This window comes from Dromiciops gliroides, chromosome 1 (assembly GCF_019393635.1).
Source record: "Dromiciops gliroides isolate mDroGli1 chromosome 1, mDroGli1.pri, whole genome shotgun sequence".
NCBI lineage: Eukaryota > Metazoa > Chordata > Mammalia > Microbiotheria > Microbiotheriidae > Dromiciops > Dromiciops gliroides.
The window spans coordinates 691,703,804-691,730,461 of NC_057861.1; the positions used below are offsets into that span (position 1 = coordinate 691,703,804).

General features: G+C 34.0%; 1 protein-coding gene across 1 annotated transcript; it reads right to left on the reverse strand.

The window, feature by feature from the left end:
- Positions 1-12,351: 12,351 nt before the first annotated feature.
- LOC122753691 (peripheral plasma membrane protein CASK-like) lies at positions 12,352-24,506 on the reverse strand. The gene is made up of 3 exons (XM_044001298.1): positions 24,453-24,506; positions 24,117-24,186; positions 12,352-14,974 (listed from the first exon to the last, which is right to left on the reverse strand). The coding sequence occupies exons 1-3, from the start codon at positions 24,504-24,506 to the stop codon at positions 12,570-12,572; spliced, it is 2,529 nt and encodes an 842-aa protein (XP_043857233.1). The 3' UTR covers positions 12,352-12,569.
- Between the last annotated feature and the right edge of the window lie 2,152 nt (positions 24,507-26,658).

Genomic DNA, 26,658 nt, shown 5'->3' on the forward strand with positions numbered 1-26,658 from the left:
CAGATAATTAACAACTTTGTAAAAGAGGTAACAAAGTAAATAACATCTTAAAAACAGAATTAGCCAAATGGTAAAAGAGGTACAAAAATTCAGATTAAAAAAAGGAAAACTCCTTAAAAAGCAGGGTTGGTCAAATGGGAAAAAGTATGAAAACTCACTGAAGAAAACAATTCCTTAAAAATTAGAACCTAGCATGTAGAAGAAAATGACTCCATGATGAATGAAGAAACAATAAGAGAAAGTCAAAAGAATGGGAAAATAAAATAAAAAGTAAAATCTCTCATAGAGAAAACAATTGTGTACAAAAATAGATCAAAGAGCAATAAATTAATTATTACTGGATTACCTGAAAGCCATGATTTAAAAAAACTAGATGAAATGAAAGCACAAAAAATATGAAAATATATAGAAAGAAAACATTCAAATAACATGGAATCACAGTGTGAGTCATACAAGATTTAGTTGACACCACATGAAAGAAACAGAGGGATTAAATATGATATTTCAGAAGTCAAAAGATTTTGAATTACAACCAAGAATTACCTGCCCAGGGGGCAGCTAGGTGGTGCAGTGGATAAAGCACCACCCTGGATTCAGGAGGACCTTAGTTCAAATCTGGCCTCAGACACTTGACACTTACTAGCTGTTTGACCCTGGGCAAGTCACTTGACCCCCATTACCCTGCAAAAAAGAAAAAAATAATAAGTACCTGCCCAGAAAAACTAAATATAATTATTGAAAGGAAAAAAATTGATATTTAGTGAAATAGAGGACTGTCAAACACCCCTGATGAAAAGATGATAATTGGGGGCAGCTAGGTGGCACAGTGGATAAAGCACCAGCCCTGGAATCAAGAAGACTTGAGTTCAAATCCAGTCTCAGACACTTGACACTTATAAGCTGTGTGACCCTGGGCAAGTCAATTAACCCTCATTGCCCCACAAAAAAATCAAAAAGTAAAAGAAAAGAAACAACAACAAAAAAGACATTCATTGAATGGAGAATTTGACTTTTAAATACAAGACCCAAAAGAAGTATAAAAAGGTAAACATGGAGGAGAAAGTATAAGGACATAATACAGTTAAACAGATTATCTTTCTTTATGGGAAGATATATATAGATATAGATATATATATATATATATATACACACATGTGTGTGTGTGTGTCTTTTAAGAACTTTATCATTAGGGAAGTTAGAATTCTACATAAAAAGAGGATTCAGGAGTGAATTAATTATGTTGTGAAAATGTAAAAATGATAGATGAGAAAGAGTGATCTGATAGGAGAAAGAGGTTGAGAGAAAAAAGAATGAGAGAAGTTATCTCACATGAAAGAGATACAGAAGGAAGAACTTTTACAGTGGAGGGGAAAATCATGGATGGGTGAAATGGATAATGCAAACCTCACTCAAATCTAAATTGTTTCAAAGAGGGGAAAATTATATAAATAAACAGTTGGTAATAGAAACCTATATTACATAACAGGAAAGTGGGAGGCAAAAGGAATAAGAAAAAAATAAAGGGAATGATAAAAGGACAAATAAAAGTAGTCAGAAGCAAAACAGGTTTAAGAAAAGGGCGAGGATAAAAAGATAGGATAAACAGAAGGAAATATGTCAAGGCAATATATAGTTAGTAATCATAACTATGAATATGAATTGTTTAACTTCATCCATAATGTAGAACCAGAATCAAACATTATGTTGTTTACAAGAAACACATTTGAATCAGAGAAACACAAAATTAAATAAGGGACTGGAGTAGAACATATTCAGCTTTAGCTGCAGTGAAAATAGACAGCGGTAACGATCACAACCTCAGACAAAGCAAAACAAAAATTGACTTAATCAATAGGCATAAGTAGAGAAACTACATTTTGCTAAAAGGAATAATAGACAATGAAGTACAATAATGAATGAAGTAAACCACAATAATAAGCATATATGCACCAAATAGCATAACATCCAAATTCTTAAAGAAAAAAGCTAATGAATTCTATGAGTCAATAAACAATAAAACTGTATAAGTGAGAGAAGTCAGCTTTCCCCTCTCAAAGCTAGATAAATGGAATGATCAATTAAATAAGAAAGAAATCTAGGAGATAAAAGAATCTTGGAAAAGTTATATTTGTTAGATCACTGAAGAAAACTGGGAATAATAAGGAATATCTTTTATTCTCAGCTCTACATGGCATCTGCACAAATATTGAACATATTTTAGGGCATAAAAAGCTCAATATAAAATGTAGAAAATAAAAAAAAATCCTCTTTATACCATAAAGCAATAAGCATATATTTGGGGGAATAAAGCTTTATTGTGTTAAGGGCTAAAATTCTAGCTAGTCTGTCTAAAATATCTAATGAGTGGTTGCCAATAAATTATAAGCTTTAGCAAGAGTTAGACTTTTAAGCATTTATTAAGGAGAATAAGAATGTGGTAAAGAAAGAGAGAAAGGCCTAGATTCCTATCTATTAAAGGGAGAGCACATTTCTAGCTCCCTTCTCTGCTGGGAGTCCTCCGGAAAGAGCCCCGAGTCAGAGTGCCAGGCTCTTCCTTCTTCCTCCAACAAGCAAACATCACTTCCTGATGCCAAAAAAAAAAAAAAAAAAAAAAAAAAAAAAAACGACGCATGGTCTTGCCCTCAAAGACCTTCACTTCATGGCGGAGCTTTTCTACAGTAAGTCTCCAGCAGGTGGCATCATTCCAATAGTTACAATTGTATATTTTTAAAGTAATAAACACACTATATACTAAAATAAAGTCAAAATGGGTACATGACGTACACCTTAAAGGATGACTCCTTGAGAAAATGAAGGGAATTTAGAATCTTTTATCTGTCAGATTATAGGCAGGGGAAGAATTTAGAACCAAAGAAGATAAAGAGAATAAAATTAAATGTAAAATAGATCATTTTGATTATATAAAATTAAAAAAAAAACTTTTTTAGAAACAAAACTAATGTAACCAAGATTACAAGGGAAGTAGAATAGTTGGAAAGAATTTTTCAAATAATATCTCTGATAAAGGCCTCATTTCTCAAATATTTGGAGATATGCATCAAATTTATAAAAATAGAACTCATTCCCAAATTGATAAATGGTCAAACATATGAACAGGCAGTATTCAGACAAAGAAATCAAAGTTACCTATAATCAAAAGAAAACATGCTCTAGATCATTATTAAACAACTCTGAGTTATCACCTCACACCTATAATAGTGGCAAATATAAAAAACATGGAAAATATTGGATGTTGGAGGGGGTGTGGGAAAGCTGGGATGCTAATCCACTGTTGGTGGAGTTGTTAAAATTTCCAGCTAGAACAATTTGGAACTATGCCCAAAGGGCTATAAAATTGTGCTTTCCCTTTGAACAAACACTACCACTTCAAGATTTATATCCCAAAGACATCCCCCAAAAGAGAAATGTATCTATTTGTACAAAACTATTTATAGCAGCTCTTTTTGTTGTGGATAATAATTAGAAATCAAAGGAATGTCCATCAATTGGGGAATGGCTAAGCAAACTGTGGTATATGATGGTGATGGAATATTTTTGTGCTATAAGAAATCATAATCAGAATGACTTCAGAAAGGTCCGAAAAGACATATATGAAATGATGTGTTGTGAAGGGAGGTGAAGCAAGAGAACACTGTACACAGAGACAGCAATATTATTTGATGAAGAACTGTGAATGATTTGACCATTCTCAAAAATACAATGATCCAAGACAATCACAAAGGAGTATTATTGAAACACCTCCAAAGAAGAACTGATATTGATGGAGCATATTGAAGCATGCTATTTTCATTTCCTTTCATTTTTTTTCTTTTAATAAAGTTTTCTTGCACAAAATGAAAAATATGGTAGTGTTTTATATAATCATATATGTATAACCCATATCTGATTGTTTGCTGCCTCAGGGACATGGTGGGGGCAGAGTGAAAGAGGGATAAAATTTGGAATCCAAAATTATAAATAAATATGTTTATTATTTTTTTTAAATCCTCATACAACCACAGCTTAGTTAATCTTCCCAATAGCCCTAAATGGTAGTCAATGAAGCAGTTTATTATTAAAAAGAATTTTAAAAAAATTGCCATTGACCAGACTTGGGTGGGGCTTCACTACTGGTCAGCAGTGGGGTCAAATTTTCTCTGGTGGTCTGTGCTAGGTGTGGGGTACCTGGTGAGGGTGCCTACTATGCTGTTCAGACTGCTCAGTTTCCCAGGGGTCTCCTGTTTGACAGGTGGTTAGAGTTTCACTGGTAGATTGCTTAGGCTCAGAGACTGCTTCAAGCCCCCTGCTGTTAGGCCAGAAGCTGCTGCTGCTGCTGCTGCTGTCCCTGAACTTCACTTTCCTCCCACCCATGTAAGAAAGATCTTTCCTGCTTGGCTGGTAGGCTGCTTCCCTGCTCATGTAATGATTCAGAGGCAGTTTTATATGGATTTGGAGGGGAAATTTGGGAGAGATCCAGAGGATTGCTTCCTCACTCTGCCATCTTGTCACCAGGAATTAACTTATATCTAATAAAGGATAGTGGAGGAATAGTTCCAAAGTTAATTGGAAATTAATAATCAAATCCTAAAGAATGAGTTGGTTAAAGACAAAAAACCCCAATATTTTCATTAAGGAGAAAGATAATGAAACAATATGCAAAAATTTGTGGGATGAAGCTAAATTGGTATTTAAAGGAAAATTATATCTTTATATGTGCATGTCAATAAAGTAGAGAAAGAGCAGAGCAATGAATTGGACATTCAATTTACAAAAGCTAAAATAAAAATCACCAATTAAAAAACAAATTAGAAATCCTGATAAACAACGGAGAGATAAATAAAACAAAGTAAGAAAACCACTGAACAAATAAAACTAGAAATTAGTTTTAAGAAAACAGTTAATAAAAAATAAACCATTAGAAAATTTGTTTTTTAAAAAGAAGAAAACCAAATTACTAGTATCAAAAAACGAACAGGGGGAATATACCACCAATGAAGATGAAATTAAAACAATTATTATGACCTGTTTTCCCCAATTACATGCCAATGTCTGACAATCTATATGAAATGAATGTATTTACAAAAATATAAATTGTTCAGATTAACAGAAGAGGAAGAAGAATATTTAAATTACCCCAAGTTAGAGAAGCAAATGTAATAAGCCATCAATAAGCTGTCTAAGAAGAAAAACAAAACAAACATGTCTAGATAGATTTATAAGTAAATTCGAACCAATATTTAAGGAATAATTAATTCTAGTACTATTTAAACTATTTGAAAAAAATAGGTAAGAGTCCTACCAAATTCCTTTCATGACACAAATATGGATTTAATCCCTAAACAAGGGAGAGCAAAAACAGAGAACAAAAAACTACATACATGAATACAATACTAGCAAAGAAATAACAGTAATATACATTATGAAGAGACAGGACTTATATGAGATATTATAGGACTGGTTCAATATTAATAAATCTATTGACATAATTTACCATATCAATAACAAATACAACAACATTCATATGATTATATCAATAAATGAATAAAAAGCCTTTGACAAAATACAGCAGTATTAATAGTAAAAACAAACACTAGAAAAGATAGAAATAAATAAAGCCTTTCTTAAAATGATATGTAATATCTATTTAAAACTAAGAGTAAACATTATCTGTAATAAGGATAAGCTAGAAGCTGTTAGGGCCAAATTCAATATGAGGAGAGTTAATTGGGTGGTGTGCCATAATATTGGGGTTCAGAAAATAATGGGGGACCTCTAGGTCCATAGTTTCCCCTTCTTCAAACTGCCTCTTTTTCAGTTTTATCTCCCAGACTAATAAGAAAAGAAATTAACTACCTCTTTTCCACAAACAAATCAGGTTTTACTAATGGTAACAAAGTGTACAACAGAAGTGGAGTTAATAAACCAGGTATGATGAGAAGGGGGATAGAGATAGTTAGAACCGAAATCTCCAGTGTAAAAAAGCCTCCAGGTACATTGAATAAGCTCTACTTACTCAGCTACTCAGAACAGTTTGGCTCTGGCAAAAACTAACTCAAACACTAAACTTGTTTCCAGCTCAGCTGGCTTAATGAGCCAGCCTCACTTTAACAACACAAACTCACCACCACCTGGAAATCTGTAGTTCCAATTAGAATCAGCTTTGCAGTGTCTCCTGGTTAGGCCCGAGGATCAAAAAACACCACCTCCTCTCTCTCAACCTTCCTCTCTTGTCCCTCTCTGAGAACACTCTCTCTCTCTCCCCCTTCCTCCCTCTCTCACAGGAAGGGTGGTTCTAAAGCAGGCTGAGTCTCCAACTGGTTTAACATAACTCCTGAGCTGTCCCCATTATAATTTGGCCAGGCCCATGTGGGCATGGGGAAATTCCTATGTGGGGCTTAGGTACTTAAGTTTGATACTTTGACTCAGACATTTCACACTTAGTAGCTGTGTGATCCTGGGCCTGGGCAAGTCACTTAATCCTCATTGCCCTGCCAAAAAAAAATAAAAAGATTATGATCCAAGGTAATTCCAAAAGATTCATGATGAAATATATGACCAATCTCCATAGAGAGAACTAATGAACTCTAAATGCAGAATGAATATTTTTAAAACTTTCTTTATGTTTATAGTTTTTGTGAGTTTTCTTTTGTAACTTTGCTAATATGGAAATATGTTTACATGACTTCACAATTATAATCATTATTAAATGACGTATCTCCTAAAAAAGGGGGAAGGTTCAGGATAAAGAGAGATAATTTATAACTCATTTTTAATGAGTGTTAAAATTTTCATATAATTGGGAAATATTTAACCCAACAAAATAATTTTAAAATATGTAAATCACACACTGAATTATTTCAAACTAAAATAACTAATATAAAGAAGGAATCAGTGCAGCTCCTATCTTTCCACCAAAAAGCACTTCACATGTAGAATATGATAAGGGATAATCTATGTATGCAAGAAAGAAAAATCTTACCCATAAAATAAATGCCTCCCATTTCCATTTACCCATTCCAAAAAGAGAAGCATAACATATTTTAACTAAACTATACCATGATAGGACCAAGAAAAAGTTACAGCTATTTTTTTCAGTGCAAACCAAGAGCATGAAAATGCCTTCTAAATTACATGAAAAGTAAACTATTAGTTATCTTGTAGACCAGATTAACCACTGATTTTCTGAAATTTTCACTTATTTAATCATTTTTAGTGGTTAAATACATATATATGAAGGGAGGTATAAATCACAAATGCTTTGTTTTTTCACATTCTATTAGCTTTTTATGTGTTTTTTTTTTCATTACTATTATTTCTCAGTATATACCTGCTACTTTCTGGCTATTATCATTTAACAATGAACAAGAAAGAGAGAGTTGGGGAAGCATGTCAACAAAAATGTCAAATTAACCAAGGCCAACATGATATTTCCTTTGAAGTGCTAAAAGTCTCCATGTCTTTCAAAGAAAAGATGTATACTCATAGGGTCATCCCTGCCTGATATATTTCACAATATTTAGTTAGATTTTTGTTTTTGTTGGTGTTTGGGGTGGCAGTGGTGGCAATGGTAGTGACCATGTTGTTTTTCTTTCTTCATCACTTTAATCCAAATAAATAAGCACTTATGTTACTACTGTGTGCCAAGAGAATATTGTTGTTTTTGTCTTGGTTCTGCTTATGAACCTTGTAAATTTTCTGAAACACAGATATGAACATATGGCCAACATACTCTAATCTACTGATTCACTTTCTATTGCCTCTGGAATAAAATGTGAATTTGTCAGTTTTGTTTTTGTTTTTTTTTTCTATTTCCTTATTGTTTATTTTTTATTTTTCCCTTTTAAATGCTATACAAATTATTGAAATATATGATAACAATGGTAATCATCACTTATATAGCTATTTGAAATTTACAAAATACAAATATTATTTCTTTTTTTTAAAGTATTTTATTTTTTTCCAGTTACATGTAAAGATAGTTCTCAACTTTTGTTTATACAAGCTTTTCAATTTCAGATTTTTCTCCCTCCCTCCCCTCCCTCCCCCCTCCCTTAGACAGCAGGTAATCTGACAGAGGTTTTATATATATATATATATATATATATATATATATATATATATATATATATATATATATATATATATATATATATATATATATATATATATATATATATATATATATATATACATATATACATATATATACATATATATGTATATATATACATATACATATATATATATATATATATATATATATACATATATATACATATATATGTATATATATACATATACATATATATATATACACACATAATAACATTCAACATATTTCTTCATGAGTCATGTTATAGGAGAAAAATCAGAGCAATGACGAAAAACCTCAAAATAGAAAAACATCAGCACCAAAAACAAAATAAATAGTATGATTCATTCAGCATCTACTCCACAGTTCTTTTTTTTTTTTTTCCTGGATTTGGAGATCCTCTTCTATCATGAGTTCCCTGGAACTCTTCTGTACCATTGCATTGGTGAGAAGAATATAATCCATCACAGTAGATCAACACTCAATGTTGATGCTACTGTGTACTGTGTTCTTCTGGTTCTACTCATCTCACTCATCATCAGCCCATGCAAGACCCTACAGGTTTCTCTGAACTCCTCCTGCTCATAGTTTCTTACAGCACAATAGGATTCCATTGTATTCATATACCACAACTTGTCCAGCCATTCCCCAATTGATGGGCATCCCCTCAACTTCCAATTCCCTGCCACCACATAAAGAGCAGCTATAAATATTTTTGTACATGTGGGTCCCTTTCCCCTTTCCATGATTTCTTTGAGGAAAAGACCCAAAAGTGGGTTAAAGGGTATGGACAGCTTTATCGCCCTTTGGGCATAATTCCAATTGCTCTCCAGAATGGTTGGATCAGTTCACAGCTCCACCAACAATGCATTAGTGTTCCAATTTTTCCACAGCTTCCCCAACATTTATTATTTTCCTTTTTTGAAATTTTAGCCAATCTGATAGATGTCAGGTGGTACCTCAGAGTTGTTTGAATTTGCATCTCTCTAATCATTAGAGATTTAGAACATTTTTTCATATGGGAATAGATAGCTTTGGTTTCTTCATCAGAAAACTGCCTGTTCATATCCTTTGACCATTTCTGAATTGGGGAATGACTTGGATTCTTTTAAATTTAATTTAGTTCCCTATATATTTTAGAAATGAGGCCTTTATCAGGAGTACTGGGCATAAAAATTCTTTCCCAGCTTTCTGCCCCCTTTCTAATTTCGGATGCATTGCTTCTGTTTGTACAATTTCTTTTTTAATTTAATGTAGTAAAAATCATTCATTTTGCATTTTATAATATTCTCTATCTCTTGATATTCATTATGAAATTATTTAGTTTCCAATTGATTTTCATTCTACTTTTCCCTGGCTCTTTCTTACATGTAATTTTGATTGCATCATGATCTAAGAAAGATGCATTTACTATTTCTGCGTTTCTACATTTGACTATGATGTTTTTGTGCCCTAATACATGGTCAATTTTTGAAAATGTGCCATGTACTGCTGAGAAAAAGGTATATTCCTTTCTATCCCCATTCAATTTTCTCCAGACATCTATCATGTCTAACTTTTCTTGTAATCTATTCACCTCTTTCACTTCTTTCTTATTTATTTTTTGGCTAGATTTATCTAATTCTGAGAGGGGTGATTCAGATCCCCCACTAGTATAGTATTACTGTCTAATTCCTCTTGTAACTCATTTAACTTCTCCTCTACGAACTTGGATGCTATACCACTTGACACATACATATTTAATATTGATATTACTTCATTATCTATAGAACCTTTAAGCAAGATGTAATTTCCTTCCTTATCTCTTTTAATGAGATCTTTTTTGCCCTCGATTTGTCTCAGATAAGGATTGCTACCCCTGCTTTTTTTACTTTGGCTGAAGCATAATATATTCTGCTCCAGCCTTTTACCTTTACTCTGTGTGTATCTCTCTGCTTCAAATGTGTTTCTTGTAAACAGCATATTGTAGGGTTCTGGTTTTTAATCCACTCTGCAATTCGCTTCTGTTTTATAGCAGAGTTCATCCCATTCACATTCACAGTTATTATTATTGACTGTCTATTCTCCTCCATTCTATTTACCCCCTTTGTACTTTTCCCCTCTTCTTTAACCGTATTCCTCCTCACCAACGTTTTATTTCTTACCCCTGCCTCCCCCAATGTGCCCTCCCTTTTTATGACCCCCCTCTCTTTTCTTTACCCTTTTCTCCCTTGCTTTTGTCCTCCCTTCTGTTAGTCCACCCTTTCCCTTCCCCTTTTGCTTCCCTAAAGAATGACCTAAGTTTCTTTATCCCAATGAACATATATGTTATTCCCTCCTTGAATCAAATCTAATGAGAGTAGGGTTGAAATAATGTTCACCCCTCCTTTCGTTCCCTCTATTGTAATAGGTTGTTTTTTTTCACCTCTTCATATGATATAATTCATCCCATTCCACCTCCCCTTTCCTCTCCTCCCCATAAACTCCCTTTTTAACCCCTTATTTTTTTTTGTATCATCACATCAAAGACAATTTATATTTATACCCTCTGTGTAAACTCCTTCTCTCTGCCCAAATACATTTACAGTTCTTAAGAGTTATGAGTATTATCTTTCCATGTAGGGATATAAACAGTTTAAACTAATTGGTTAACCTTTTTTTTCCCCTCTATTTACATTTTTAAACTTCTCTTGAGTCATGTATGTTAAGATCAAATTTTCTATTCAGTTCCTGTCTTTTCACCAGGAAAGATTGAAAGTCCCCATTGTTATTAAATGTCCATATTTTCCCCTGAAAGTGAATGCACATTTTTGCGGGGTAATAGATTCTTGGCTGCAATCCAAGCTCCTTTGCCTTCTGGAATATTATATTCCAAGTCTTGCAGTTCTTTAATGTTGAAGCTGCCAGGTCCTGAGCAATCCTGACTGTGGCTCCATGATATTTAAATTGCTTCTTTCTGGCTGCTTGGAGTATTTTCTCCTTCACCTGATAATTCTGAAATTTGCTTACAGTATTCCTTGGGGTTTTCCTTTTGGGGTCTCTTTCAGGAGGTGATACGTGGATTCTTTCAATGATGATTTTATCCTCTGATTCTATGATATCAGGGCAGTTCTCCTTAATAATTTCCTGGAATATGGTGTCTAGATTCTTTTTCCAATCATGGCTTTCAGGCAGTCCAATGATTCTCACATTGTCTCTCCTGGATCTGTTTTCCAGATCACATCTTTCCAATGAGGTGTTTCACATTTTCTTCTCTTTTTTCATTCTTTTGATTCTGCTTGACTGATTCCTTGTGTCTCATGGATTCCTTATCTTCCAACTATCCCATTTTAATTTTTAAGGCATTGTTTTCTTCAGTGAGATTATGCACCTTTTTTTCCATTTGGCCAAGTGAATTTTTTTAAGGCAGTGTTTTCTTCAGTGAGATTATGCACCTTTTTTTCCATTTGGCCAGATGAATTTTTTAAGGCATTGTTTTCTTCAATGAGATTTTGCACCTTTTTTTTCTATTTGGCCAGATGAATTTTTTAAGGAATTGTTTTCTTCAGTGAAATTATGTGCTTCCTTTCCCAAGCTGCTGATTCTTTTTTCATAGTTTTCTTGGTTTGCTCTGATTTCTCTCCCCATTTTTTCTTCTACCTCTCTCAAATGATTTTTTTTAATTATTAATAAAAATCAGTTTTTTTTATAAAGTTGCCCAAAATGCAAGGGAGGTGCATAGGTTTACAACTTAGTCATAACATTTTATTTTTATTCCCTTGGGTAGTTTTCCCATGAACGGAATGTACTTTTGCTGTAGATTACAGTTTTTTTCAACACAGATACACCGACAGCATGAAAGCTTGCGACTGTCCACATGCATTAAGAGTCAAGACCGAATTTCAAATCTCTAAAAGGTTGACAGAATTCTTCAAAGAGACAGTATCACATTATCTGGATGTTACATAAAAGTACCTAACAAAAATACTATTCTAAAAAAAAAGAGAAAAAAGGCCTTTAAAAATGTTTTGTAATCACTAGATTATTTCAAATAAATAAAGGAAAGCAAGATTTTCCAATCCATAAAATCAGACTCTAAAAAGAATGTAGTGTTCCACCCCCATGTCAAGGTAACAGAATTATTTTTTATTATTATTAAAATAGATTATAGAAAGCAGCATCTATTTTGTGCAGTTTTAAGGGGCCTTTGAAATAAAAAGCTATGATTTCCAAAAATATAACATTCCAAAGGATTGAATAATACATACATTTAAAGATACATTTTATTAAAGTTCAGGAGAACTGATTAAAAAAGATACTGTCTCTTTAAGTTAATGTTTAATTTTTTTTCCTCCTCCTATCTATTTGGACATGACAATAGTTAAATTTAGGTCATACTACATCTAGGTAGTCTCTAGGGGCCAAGACCTGTTGACACAAGGCCAGTAATGAAGAGGTTTTTTCATGTATGAGGTGGTTCCCAGTTATGATAGAATTCTTCAGTTATCTGGTGAGAGGCTTAATAGACCCAGGAGACTGGAACCCACTGTGGTGCTGTACAAACGAGCTCAATGGCTTCCTCCAGATGTCTGATTGTTTCATCGATTTCATTGTTGATAATCGTTAGATCAAAGTAGTGTGCATATGTTCTCTGTAAGATATCAGATTCCTTTTGCAGGCGCTGAAGAGATTCATCCTCATTGATGCCTGGAGTAATTGTAGGTGCAGCAATAAAAACTACAAAAGGAGCAAACTCGGCAGTTCTCAGGACCTTCAGTGCCTGAGGTTCCACATCCAGTATTGCAATCAGTCCCTGCTCGTGGATCTTCCGTACTGTCTCCAGTTTTGTCCCATACATGGCATCCTCATGGCTGCCGTACTCTAAGTATTCATTGTTAGATATGTCTTGCATCATTTGGTCGTGAGATACAAAGTAATAGTTCTTGCCATTTTCTTCATCTTTCTTTGGAGGTCTAGTTGTATGTGGAATAGGGTATGCAAATCTGTCTGGGTGTTTTGTAATGAGTGTGTTTTTTATATGTCTTCTTCCAACACCATGTGTACCTAGTAAGACGAGTGTTTTCCTTTTAAATGCTGGCAGTTTTACTACTTCTTCATATGTAACGAGATCTAATTGATCAAACACTGCATTGTGCTTTGCTAAATATTTATCTTTGTATTGCTTCTTCTTCTTTCCAAACCAAGTACAGCTAGCTTGCTGCTCCTGTTTGGTCTTCTCCATGGCAATACAAGCTACTCTCCATTCTTGAAGTTCAGGAGAAGGAAAGAGACCTGCGGTACCATTTTTAGAGTTCTCCAGTTTACCCTGCCACCAATTGTGGTCATCCTTACTAATAATCTGGATAATGTCACCGACTCTAAATTGGATACCAGCTTCCTTGCAGGGTATGAGGTCATCCTTTGCTGGGTCATATTCAAATTGTGCTCTTACATAGATCGAAACAGAATTGTTGGTGCTGCTATGACCATTAGCTGGGGACTGTCTGGAGGTAGAGGGGGAATATCTCTCACAGGATGAAGATTGAGTGCGGTAACTTGGCACAATCTTGAAGGTAATACTCCCCCGCATTTCCCTAAGCATTTTTTGCAGCTGTTCCACTGTTTGGTTTGCTACACTGATGCCATTTATTTCTCGAATTTCATCACCTACATGAAGTGTACCTTGTCTGTGAATCATTCCCCCATGCATAATTCTTGCTACAATGCAATGGTTTAGCTCATTCATTTTCAAAGTAATTCCCATTGGTTCATCTGTGTTTTTCTGGAACTGTACCAGTCGTACTCGAGTAACATTCTCCATATCCATGTCACCGTTGGCACTTTCTGGAGAATCTCCATTTAAGTAGGGAGAGGTGGGAGGAGGTGTAACCCTCAATGCCTCATCACTGTAAACTTCATGTGCCACTACGTCATGAGTTTGAAGTAAGGCCATGAAATGAGGTTGTGTTAAAATACGCTTTAGCTCCTTTGCATCATTGTTTTCAGGGTAGCATGAAATTTCTTCCAATACCTCTTTGGCTCTCTGTACAGCATCACTTGGAGGATTCCTGATATGTGGTGAAGACTTTGTGTTAATTTTGTCATAAAGATCTAGCAGTGTGTGGAGATGCTGATCCTGGAAAACACTGTGTAGAAAATCTAAGTCCTTTTCACTGCAGTCTGTAAGTGCATGAATTTCCTCCAGGCTGTCTAGCACCTGTGAGACTGCTCCTGAGGAGGTAGGATCTTCAGAGAAATCTGGCAACTCTTCAGGGGGATCCCCATAGAATGAGTTGAATTTGTGGCTTGATACAGCTGCCAGTACTGCACCCTTTAGTTTCCTCCTTGCATTAAATTTCCGCAGTTGCTCTACTGTTTCAGGAAGATGAATTTTGTAGGCATAGCGATCTCTCTCCTTAAGCCAAGGATGATTAAGTGCCTCATAAACCGTTATCCTTTCAGCTGGATCCAGCATCAACATTCGGCGGACCAGGTCTTTGGCACTTTCAGAGATATGGCTCCACTGCCTGGGATTCATCTTATATTTTCCTTTAATAATGCCTTCAAACAATCTTTCCTTGGTTCCGTAAAAAGGCAAACAACCACTTAGCAGAATAAAAAGGATCACCCCACAACCCCAGACATCTACAGGTTTCCCATAGGGCTCTCTTTTTACCACTTCTGGGGCCATAAAATGAGGTGTTCCTACATGTCCTCCAGCAACAAGTCCAGACTCTCCTAACTGAATAGCTACTCCAAAGCCTCCAAGTTTAACAGGTGCTGAGTTTTCTTTTGAGGCAAGGAGGACACAATGGGGCTTCACATCCCTGTGAATTATGTTATTATCATGACAGTAGCGTAGTGCTTCCAGTATCTGTCTCATGTAATGACTGGCTACAGCTTCACTGTATACAAAACCAGCATCTGCTCAAATGATTTTTAAAATCCTTTTTGAGCTCTTCCAAGAAGGCTTTTTGTTCTTGAGACCAATTCTCCTTCCCTTGTGAGGCTTCACATGTAGGCAATTTGAGGCTATTGTCCTCATCTGAGTTTGTGTTGGCTTCTTCCCTATTGATATAGAAGCTCTCAATGGAGAGGGCTCTTTTTTGCTTCTTACTCATTATTGCAGCTTGTTCATTTATTTTTTTAAGTTGAGGTCTGCTCTGGGGGCACCAGGGTCCCTCTTTTGGGCTTCTTGTGCAGGAGTATAGGTGCTGTGTGACCAGCTTTTTACTGGGAGGCCTTTATAGTGTGTGTAGTTCGACCCCCTGCACTTCCTCTCTGAGTGGGCTTGGCCAGGCGCCTGATCCCGCCTATCCCATTTGTGGCCCTACAGCCTGCCCTCCTGGCCAGTGCAGGTAGGTTTTTCCACTCTCCTTCTTGGCCACCAGATTTTTGAGCCAGGTTCCAGGGGCCTCAGTTGTTTGGCTGTAGCCCGCCGCTCCTGCTGCCTGGCCTGATTCCCTCGGCGCTGGGCTGCTGCCTTGCGCTGGGCCTCCCTTTTGCCCGAGTCAGGCCTACGTTTTCCTGAAGTCTTCTAAATTATCTCTGGTTGAAACACTGGGTCTCTCTGTCTCTTTGCAGGTTCTGTAGTTTCAGAATCCATCCAGAAGCTTGATTTAATGTTCTTTTTGAGGGAACAGAAGGAGAGCTCAGGCAGCTTGCTGCTTCCTTGCCGCCATCTTGGTTCTGCCCCCGAATTTGTCTGTTTAGCATTTAAAAATATTTAGAATCTAGCTCCCTTCTATCTTTCCATCCTCATTGAACATTACTCAATTTCTGATACTTTGTGATACCAACTGCCTTCTTTATTCCTTACAATTTTCCATCTCTTATCTATGTGCCTTTGTATTGCTTGTACCATATGACTTAAATGCTCTCCATCCTCATCTCTTCCTCATGGGTTTCCTCTCTTCCTTTAAGATGCTACTGAGAAACAAACAAACAAAACATCTCTTCCTGAACCATTCCTGATTAACTGGCCTCTAGTGTAGTCACTCCCAAATTGCTTTCTATTTGAGCCATTTATTTTAAGTGTATTTATCCAAATTTATAGTAATGCTTTATTCACTGTATGTATATGCTATATAGCTATGCATGTATACCATTAGAATATAAAATCCTTGTGAGTAGAAACTGTTTTATTCTTTGTATGGTCCCAATTAGTACAAATAGTGACTGGCTCCTCCAAATGGTTACATTATTTTTATTCACACTGCATATTTCCATTGAGCTGGAATCAACTGCCATATTTTATATAATTATAAATTTGAATAGTGCTACTTCAAATATATTCCATACTTCACAGAATTCATTATTCTCATTAATTAAGACCTATTTTTATTTGTTTTCCTAGTAGCTGGCACAGCACCTTGTACTAAATAATAGCAGGTACTTAATAAATGCTAGTCGATTGAGTTTATTTAAATATTCCCACACATTTCTGTATTCTTCATGTTCAATATTTGCTTAAAGAACAGCAATTTTTCATTACATGTACATGCTACAATCAGTTCATTAATTAATGTACATAAACTAGTTCTCAATTTTTTTGCTACTATGAAATGCTTTATGGTAATATTGATTTATATTTTTACCTCACTTTCTATTTTTTACCTCCTTAGAGGCATATGCTAATAGTTGGATCAAGCATATTCTTTTTCAAATACATTTTACACCGAGGGCATAGCAAATGTGTTCTACATAGTCTTAGGAAGTAGATTATTCTTAGAAATAATAATAAGAGAAAACATTCCCTCATCTCACTACAATTTAGAAAGAATTTTCTTAAAAAAAGAAAGCAATGTAACATAGATAATGTCAATTTTATTATCCTCATGTTAGAGCCGAGGAAACAGGATTAGATAGATGAAGTGACTTGTGTTTGGTCAGAAAGTTACTAGGAGTAAGAGTGCAGATGTGAACTCAGTTCTTCCATGAATCCAGGTTTAGAGTTCTGCCTACTGCCTCACTGGGTAGGCAAGTCATGTAGTTTGCTAAAGGAATATGTCACCAAAACATTGCTAAACTACTGGTGAAAAATATCCTATTCCTCGATCCCACTACACAGATGAGAAGAGAATAATTTAGATTTTTATCAACGTAATAGCTTACAAATATATGTTGTTTTCTATTCCCTGGCTAGCCTATAACTAGAGTTGGAAACTTCTAGACTGATACCTGTGAATATAATTTAACTTGCCGCAAGTTTTCTAACAGTGTGTCCACTAGCTGCTTTGTTCTCCCCACCCCATACACATATGCATGAGCACACATGCATTTTGCTTTTCAGATCTAGGAATAATACTTAATCATTAGTGAGGGTTCTATCACTAAAATACAGGTTTAAATGCTCTACACCTGGTTGTCCTTCACTTGATTCTTGATTCTTCATTCTCCAGCAGTACTCTCAGGAACAAGTTGTTAGAAGTTAGAAGTTCTAAGTTTATTGTTTCCTCCAAGTTTTGGGGGACTTATGGCAGTAGTTATTCAGAATTTGGGCAAGGAAAAAAAATAGTTGATAAAGCTCTCAAAACCAATGTGCTTTGAGGATATTAGTAGGTTTGTTCTAGAGTGCTGAAGCAGGAAGGAGAATAAGCATTTATATAATACCTACTATGGGCCAGTCATGCAAGGCCTTTTTGAAAATCATTTGATCTTCACAATAATCCTGTGAGCTAGGTGCTATTATAATATTTATTTTACAGGGAAAACTATAAAATAGGATACAGAGGCAAACATTGGTTAAATTTCTGGAATCACACACCTTTAAGCCATCCCAGGGTAGATTTGAACTCAGGTCTTCCTTACTTTAGGCTTACAGCTCTATCCACTGAGCCAAAAGATCGATAATAATGATGAGACTATAAAATGGCTAAAGCTAATGAAAGATGTGATTTATTCAGAGAATTGGGGGAAATGATTTGATGAAAAATGACTGTTGGTAGAAAATAAAGAGAGCAAGAGGGAAGAAATGTTGTGAGTGTGGAGGGTGGTGGTAGTTGCAGCAGATAGAGCAATAGAGAGGGAATTGATGTTTAGCCCAACATTATGGTGAATGGATTGCATATGAGGCATAGCAGAAGTAGGCTGAGTGGAAGAGTAACTTCTTAGAAATGAGTCCTGAGAAGGCAGTTGTTAAGCCTTTTGCATTGTTTTGACCAGATTTCCTTTTTTTCCTCCTGTACTTCATCTCTGTTTGTCTATCACTGTCTCTATATGACTCTCTCTGCCCCTCTGTATTTCTATGTCTAATCTAATTTTCTATTTCTCAACAGGTTATAATGTGAATCTGAAATATAATTTGCTTCATTCATAAGCTTATAGATTTACAATTGAAAGCAACCTTAGACGTAGTCTAGTCCAGAGCTTTCAAGAATTTTTCCCAGGGCACAGGCAGATAGAAACACTGTCAGGTACCTCTAGGTATATATTAAAATGCAATTGGAAAATATTAACAAAAATTACTAACAATAAACTATAATAATCTGACAAAAACTGCTGGGAAAACTGGAAGATAGTACAGCAGAAATTATGCATAGATCAATATCTTACACCTTATACTAAAATAAGGTCAAAATGGGTACATGATTTATACATAAAAGGTGGTACCATAGGTAAATTAGCAGAAGAATGACTAGTCTACATTTCAGATCATTGGAAAGGAGAACAGTTTATGACCAAACAAGAGATAGATAATATTATGAAATGCAAAATAGATGATATTGATTACATTAAATTAAAAGGTTTTGGGGGCAGCTAGGTGGTGCAGTGGATAGAGCACTGACCCTGGAGTCAGGAGTACCTTAGTTCAAATCCGACCTCAGATACTTAACACTTACTAGCTGTGTGACCCTAGGCAATTCACTTAACCGCAATTGCCTCACTAAAAAAAAAAAAAAAATTAAAAGTTCTTTGTACAAACAGAAGAAATTCCTACAAAGAAGAAGGGAGCCAGAAAGCTGTGAAACATTTTTTATGGCTAGTACTTCTGATAAAGGCCTCATTTCTTAAATATATTGAGAACTAAATAAAATGTATAAGAATCCAAGTCATTCCCCAATTTAGAAATGGTCAAAGGATATGAACAGGCAGTTTTCTGATGAAGAAATCAAAGCTATCTATTGCCATATGAAAAAATGCTCCAAATTACTATTGATTAGAGAAATGTAGATTAAAACAACACTGAGGTATCACCTGACACCTATCAGATTGGCTAATATGACAAAAAAAGAAAATAAATGTTGAAGAAGCTGTGGAAAAATTGGAACACTAATGCATTGTTGGTGGAGCTGTGAACTCATCCAACCATTCTGGAGAGCAGTTTGGGAACTATGTCCAAAGTGCCATAAAGCTTTGAATACCCTTTGACCCAGCAATAACACTATTAAAATTTTTTCCCAAAGAAATCATAAAAAGGGAAAAGGATCCACATGTACAAAAATTTTTGTAGCTGCTTTTTTTTGTGGAAGTAATTGGAAATTGAGGGGTTGCCCATCAACTGGGGAATGGCTGAATAAGTTGTGGTATATGAATGTAATCGAATACCATTGTGCTGTAAGAAACGATGAGTAGGCAGATTTCAGAGAAACCTGGGAGGACTTGCATGAACTGATGCTGAGTGAGATGAGCAGAACCAGGAGAACATTGTACACAGTATTATCAACATTATGTGTTGATCATCTGTGATAGGCTATATTTTTCTCACCAATACAATGGTACAAGAAAGTTCCAAAGGACTCATGATGGAAAAGTCTCTCCAAATCCAGAAAAAAAAGAACTGTGGAATATGGACGCTGATTGAATCATACCATTTCTTTTGTTTTTGGTGCTGTTGTTTTTATTTTTTGAGGTTTTTCCTTTTTGCTCTGATTCTTCTCCAATAACATGATTATTGCAGAAATATGTTTAATATTGTTGTACATATATAACCTATATCAGATTACCTGCTATCTAGGGGAGGGGGAGAGAGGGGAGGGAGGGAGAAAAATTTGAAATTGGAAAACTTATAAAAACAAATGTTGAAAACTATCTGTACATGTGACTGGAAAATAATAATATACTTTTATTCAAAAAATAAAAAAAACTAAACTATAATATAGATAGCATTATATTTTAAAACTAAGTAAAAATTCAGCCCTCAGGGATCCTTATGTGTGGACTAGAGGTCACCATTTCTATTTGAATTAAAACCACTGATCTAGTCCAGACTTTTAATTTTACAAATGAAAATATTTGGGTATAACAACTTTAATGACTTGAAAAGACATTCAAGAATTAAGTAGTGGAGACAAAAATTGAACCCAGGGCCTATCATTCCAAATGCTTTATTCTTGCTACTGGACAAACATATTTTAAGTAATTTTTAAAAATCTATTCTTTAAAAAGGAGGCATATTGATATTGTCCCCTTCTTTCTGAAAGAAAAATAAGCAACTAAGGGAATTTAAGTATTGATTATTATTATTTTTTTTACTTAACATAGCTTTGGATCTACTTTTGTCCTAAAAAAAATCAGTGGTCCTAATAGAAATAAAAAGGTCCTTAACTGGTTATATACTTTAAAAGCTAAAAAAGAGAAACCAAATTATATAATACATGGAAATAGCCATGTAACTCTGCATTACTATATAAAGGTGGGTTAAACATAATATTCATATTATCCAGTAGGCTTTCTTAGCCCATAAGCCAGACAGATGGAGGAATGAATCCAGTCCAATGCATCTTAATATTTTCTTAAAATTCACCAAGAAGAAATTGTTTTCTCTTTTCAGCAATGTGTAAGAATTGATTCCTTTCCTGGAAGTCACAAAAAATATTTTGTAATGCAGTACATTAGTTCCACATTTCAACTTCAAGAAAATGAGAAGTATTTTACTGAGTTTTTCATTTTGTGAATACCACTTCTTTTTGAATAGGCCATATTCTCTGTTCTACCCAGATGCACTAATCAGTAATAACTTCCATAAGTAAAAAAGTATATTTTAATATAACAAAAGGACCCACCATTCCACCTAAAATCCACTATATAGCACCTAGTTTGTTCCTCTCTAATTCATTTATCTCTCTATATTTGTATAATGGTTATTTGTGTGCATTCTTATATTCCTTTACTAGATTGTCAGTTACAAAAAGTTTGGAATTATTCTTTTTTATATTTTCTTTGCTTAATATGCCTTTCCTCCACCATCTTGGCTCCACCCCTCTACTTGGCCTAATATGGTGCTGTGTTTATGACAAACACTTTATAAAGGTATTTGAAGTTAGAATTTTTGAAGAGGAAGGAGATGGAATAAAAAGGGAAGACAAAAGGCCACTATACCCCTTTTTCTCATTATTCTCCTAGCTTCTACCTTTTACTACTTCCCCAAGGACTTAGCATTCTGACTTATTTAGATTCCAAATTGAAAACATATTTGTAAGTCTTCTTGTCCTAAAACAACTACTCACTTATGTTCCCAGAGAGCTCATCTTAGGTCCTCACCCCCTCTCTAACAAATTTCTACTCATCTTTCCCTAATCATAATCTACTTAACCTACCTTGAAAGTAATTTCTACACTGGCTACTAAAGATTCCATGTTTGTTCTTCCCTGTTCCCTCACGGTTAGTTCTCTACCCATGCCTACATCACAGTTTATGGGAACATCATCATTGACTAAGGGTATGAAGTCCCTTTGCCATTTGCAAAAAGGTTAAGAAGTGTTCCTGGAAAATCAAGATTTTGATTTAAATACATTTAATGAAAAAATGTTATGAATTGAAAGTTAAATCAATGTATTAGTCCTTGATATATATATAATGGGATGAATTAGTTATAAATGGGTATGAGAATCTAGCCACAAATTGTAATATCATTTTTGCAAGAAAATATGTTCTAAGGAATGGAAGGACTACAGGAATATAAGATACTTCCAATTTAGAAACTATCTCTTCATTATTATTCTATTGTGTGAGCTGTGGAATCATTATGTAAAGTACTATAAGTCACACAGCTTTCTTTCAGCTGTACTCATATACATAAGAATCAATCCAGTTAGAAATGTGCATCTTTCAATATAAATGAGAAATATATACACATATTCCACTGTATGCAAATTCAAAATGTACAAAATATATGTATTTACCAAAAAACCCAAATAAATTATAGAGTAAATCTTGGCATTAAACAAGATATCTTGATTTACAAAATAATTTCTAGTTTCCCTTTTGAGATCTTGCTATTGGCAATATAAATATAATTTGATTTACTGAAAATTTCTGAGGAGCACAGCTATCTGTTAAAGAGAAATTAATCTGAAATGAATAGTGTTCTTAGAGTCAGAAGGACCTATTTCCAAGTTCTGCCTTTGATATACAATGGCTGTGTGACCACAGGCAAATTATTTCATCTTTCCATGCTTTAGGCAACTCTCTGAGACTCTAAGTAACAGATAAGTTCCCCAGATGCATGAGTTAGAGGGATTTTCTCTACTGAGTTGCTTATGAAGATGAAATACTAATTTTGGATGCCCCAAGCAAGTCCTTGGAGGTGTTCTGCATGTCTCCAAATTGTATCTTTAATCTTAACCTGATTTTAAATAACATTTCCACTGTTTGCTTTTTCCTTAATTTGAACTTGGGGCTAAATCTTGAACATTTTAAAAATAAATTTAGTATTCAAACATGCCTGTGACTGAATTCTGGAAAAATACACTTCATTATTCTTGATATATGTATTTTTAATGGAACTTGAAAATACCAAAGAAAGGTAAAGAAATACCAAAAAGGAAAAAAAAGATACCTATAACCAGTCCACAATTTCTCAAGCAAGAAAAGAACTTCTCTGAGTCAGTGACACATTTTAAGGTGTTCTAAAGTTATTCACAGCCTGAAAATTCTCTCTTTATCTCTTCATGGATGACAGGCTGACACAGATATGTTTGTTTGGGGGTTTGTTTTCTTTTCTTTTCTTTTCTTTTTCCCCTTCTGATCAATAACTGAAATAGTGAATCCTCCCTTCTAGAGTCCATTATTTCTACATCTATGTTCTTTGACAAGGTACCTCATCTATAAGTCATGTTACTCCCAATTTATTCAAGCATGATAAATATCATATCATATTTATTTCAGAATAAGATTTCTTCAATGGTATTTTCCCCAAAAAGTACTTTATTAATACAATTATTTTAAAAGTAAAAACACTGACAATATTTTTATCTTTTCAAGTCTAAAATTGGCCTTCCCTTCCAAAATAAAATCAGCATCATCTCTTAGGCTGTAATAATGCCACTTTTATTTTTTATGTTGTTTTAAAGTTTTCAGTGCCTTCCATAAAAAGCAACCCATTTGATCTTCAGATATTTAAACTAAACAGGGAGGGGCTAGGGATTGAAGTATGTGAACATGGTAGGAGACTAACAACGATAAATTGACAACACAATTATATTGAAAATATGTTTAAATTTATAATTATAAAACAATTTTTCATTAATTCAAGGCAAAGAAATTTCAAGAGGTATGTGTTTTAAAATTTACAAAGAAGAAGCAACATAATACAAGATGGTAGAACTTAATATTCACCATGAAATCTAATAATAAATGGCAAGTTACATCAAATTATAATAGAATATATATTAAAATAGTAGACTTTTCAAAATTCTAAAATTCATATTCTTTCTGTATATATGAGTCTTTTCACAAATGGAGATATTTTCCAAATTCTTTTTAGACTAAATTTCATCTTATGGAAGCCAAGTGGAGGATATCTTGGAGAAGAGGTAAGAGGAAGGAAATAATTGTTTCCTATGTGACAACTATGTGCCAAGCACTTTGCTAAGTCTTTACACATATCATCTCAGTTGAGAAGAGTTGAGTGTTAGAGATACTGGTTAGGAAACTTGCAGTATTTCAAGAAACAAGTAATGAGGGCTGGGACTCAAGCAGAGTCTGTGAAAGGGGAAAAGGATGTAAGAGGGGATATGGAAATATGATCACCAAGATGGAAATGGGTTGGATACAGTGATCTGAAGATGAAGGAAGAATGAAGCATGATTCAAAGATTCAGAAGCCATTGTTGTTGGTCTCTTACCATATCCATGTACTTTAATCTCTGACTTCTCTCTGTTTACCTTAAAGTCCTGGATGTCAAATAGGTTGTTCTATAAGGAAGGCACTGAAAATTGTAAAATAAAAGAAGACACAAATAAAGGTGAAGTCAATACAAATAGAGCATGTTGGAAGCATGAGTGTTTTTGTGGAAAGTAAGGAGTTTTGTTTTGGCCATGTTAAATGAGATAACTCATAGAATATCCAGAATGATAAAGTATAAAGGTGTTTTCTACCCAAATAGAGAGCCATTATAGCTTTTAAATTATGTTTATGTATCTTATGTGGATTTTAATTTTATTTTTTATCATTCCATCACCGCCAATTCACTGTAGCCTCCAAAATTAATATTAGACTCACTCATTTTTGCCATGTTGCACTTCAAATAACCGTTAGTTATCAACATTCCCTATACTCATCACAATCTTACAGATGCACACAGGTTAAATCAGGCAAGGTGATATGTAGAGCTGAAACTTTCTAGTGCATTAATGCAATGTAGGCCACTGACTGGGATAAATTACTCCTCCAGATAAAACCTTTCACTCTATTTTTGTGATATTGATGTGGTGAAAAAATATTTTCACCTGTCTAAAATAGATTTATTTATTTAGTTATATATAGTTGTTTGTGAGAAACAAGTGAAAGTATCTTACAGTAAGAGGTCAGTCTCATTTATAGACAATAAATTTGAATGGTAGATACTGGGGGGGGAGAACATAAACAGAGGTCTGAAATTTGACAAGGTATGGAAAGCAAAGGCAAAAGGTAAATATGTGTGTGTGTGTGTGTCTGTGTGTGTGTGCATAGGCATGTGTATCTGTGTGTCTGTGTGTGTATGTATTTAGATTGTAGAGGTAAAGAAATAAAGCATGACCTTTACTACTAGTTCATATAAACAGATACCATCTATGTATTCCATTTCTGGACAAGAGCCAATTGTATGAAAAAGAAGAAATTTCACTTTTTATTTTTTTTGGGGGGGGGAGGGGAGTTGAAGACTGAGAGGCTTAAACCTGATCATTACCTATATGTGTCAGGAATAACCTATTAATTAGATAAACCATGTACCTAACAAGCTCAATGAAAAAATAAAATAAAATAAAAATGTTGATGAGAATAAATGCTGATACTTAACTGCATCTAAGAGTAGAAACATTGCTATCAATGAGTATTCATATTACTACTTGAAAAATAATTTAATGTTAGGAAAATAATCAACATAGTAAATTATATTTTTGAAAAAAAGGAAAAAGTAATTATGTTAATGAAGTTCCTGGGGTGGAGGAAGTTTTAATAAAAACCCATACATCCTTAAAATAAGAAAATAGGAACAAAAAGTTTTTCTTGGCATGATAAAAAATATTTATTTTAATTAAGAGACAGCAAATTCAAAGAAGAAATATTTGAGACTTTCTCATTTGAATAGGAATAAAAAATATTATCTATGCATATCATTATTGATTGATATAATTGTAGGAATCCTAGGTATAACAATAATGCCAGAAAAAAGAAAATGATGTGGATAACACAGATACAAACAGTGTTAAAATTGTCTTTATGGAAAATATACCATTTTATTTAAAAAGCCAAATTGAGTTTAAGAAGAAATCATTTTAATAAAATTTAAGAAGAGTAATCAACACATAAAAAAAAATAGATTTTTACCTACCCTGTACCAGACACTCTGCTAAGTGGTAGGAATAGAAAGAATGCCAAAAACAGTCTATGTATTCATGCAGGTCTATTTCTAACAGAGGATAAAACGTATAAGCAATATGTAAAAACAAGATATAAGCAAGTTAAATTGAGGATAATTTCAGAAACATATTACTAATATTAAATTTTGTTCAAAATCATACAATAAACTTTGTTTCAAGACAAGTCTTGGATTAATTTTTAAATGTATTCACATGATATAGAAGTAAAATGAAAGGCATACAAAGAGCAATATTTAATGACATTTATAGTACAGCACATTTGGAAAGGGATTAAATATTAAATTAAATTGTCTGGAATTATATAATATGGGAAAATGAAATTAAATATGTATTAAATTATACACTAAATTTCAAATGGATTATTAAAATACATTAAAACATTTCACAAAATTTTAAAGTTGTAGGATGTTTTTCAGTCTCAACTATGGAAAAAAACCCAGTATTTTCAACTCTTCAATGACTGTAACAAATTATCAACCAAAATAGATAAATTTGAATATATCAAAATAAAAGAGCTTTTAACAAAAATTGTTTTTAATTATTCCCCATCTGCATCAATTATTGCATATATGTTAACATATGGTCAATTTCATTTTCTGTGATATATTGGATTGCCATATGCAATATTATGCAGGTAGCTTTTGGAGGAATATATTCATGAAACAAGTGGAAGTCTAATGAAATATCTACAAGACTGTGACTACTTTCAATGAAATTCTTTATCCTGAATTCTTTTTAAGTTTTTTTTTTTTAAGTTTCCCTGTGTCTCCCAGGCTGGCAATGCAGCTGGGAAACAAATGAAAA

Excerpts from the sequence above, each read along its gene's own strand:
- LOC122753691 (XM_044001298.1), bottom strand. The coding sequence starts at position 24,506 with ATGGCAAAAATGAGTGAGTCTAATATTAATTTTGGAGGCTACAGTGAA. Across the intron at positions 24,187-24,452 it reads GAGGCTACAGTGAATTGGCG|AACAACCTATTTGACATCCA; the intron begins GTGATGGAATGA and ends CCTTCCTTATAG. Across the intron at positions 14,975-24,116 it reads GATTAAAGTACATGGATATG|ATGCTGGTTTTGTATACAGT; the intron begins GTAAGAGACCAA and ends TCATTTGAGCAG.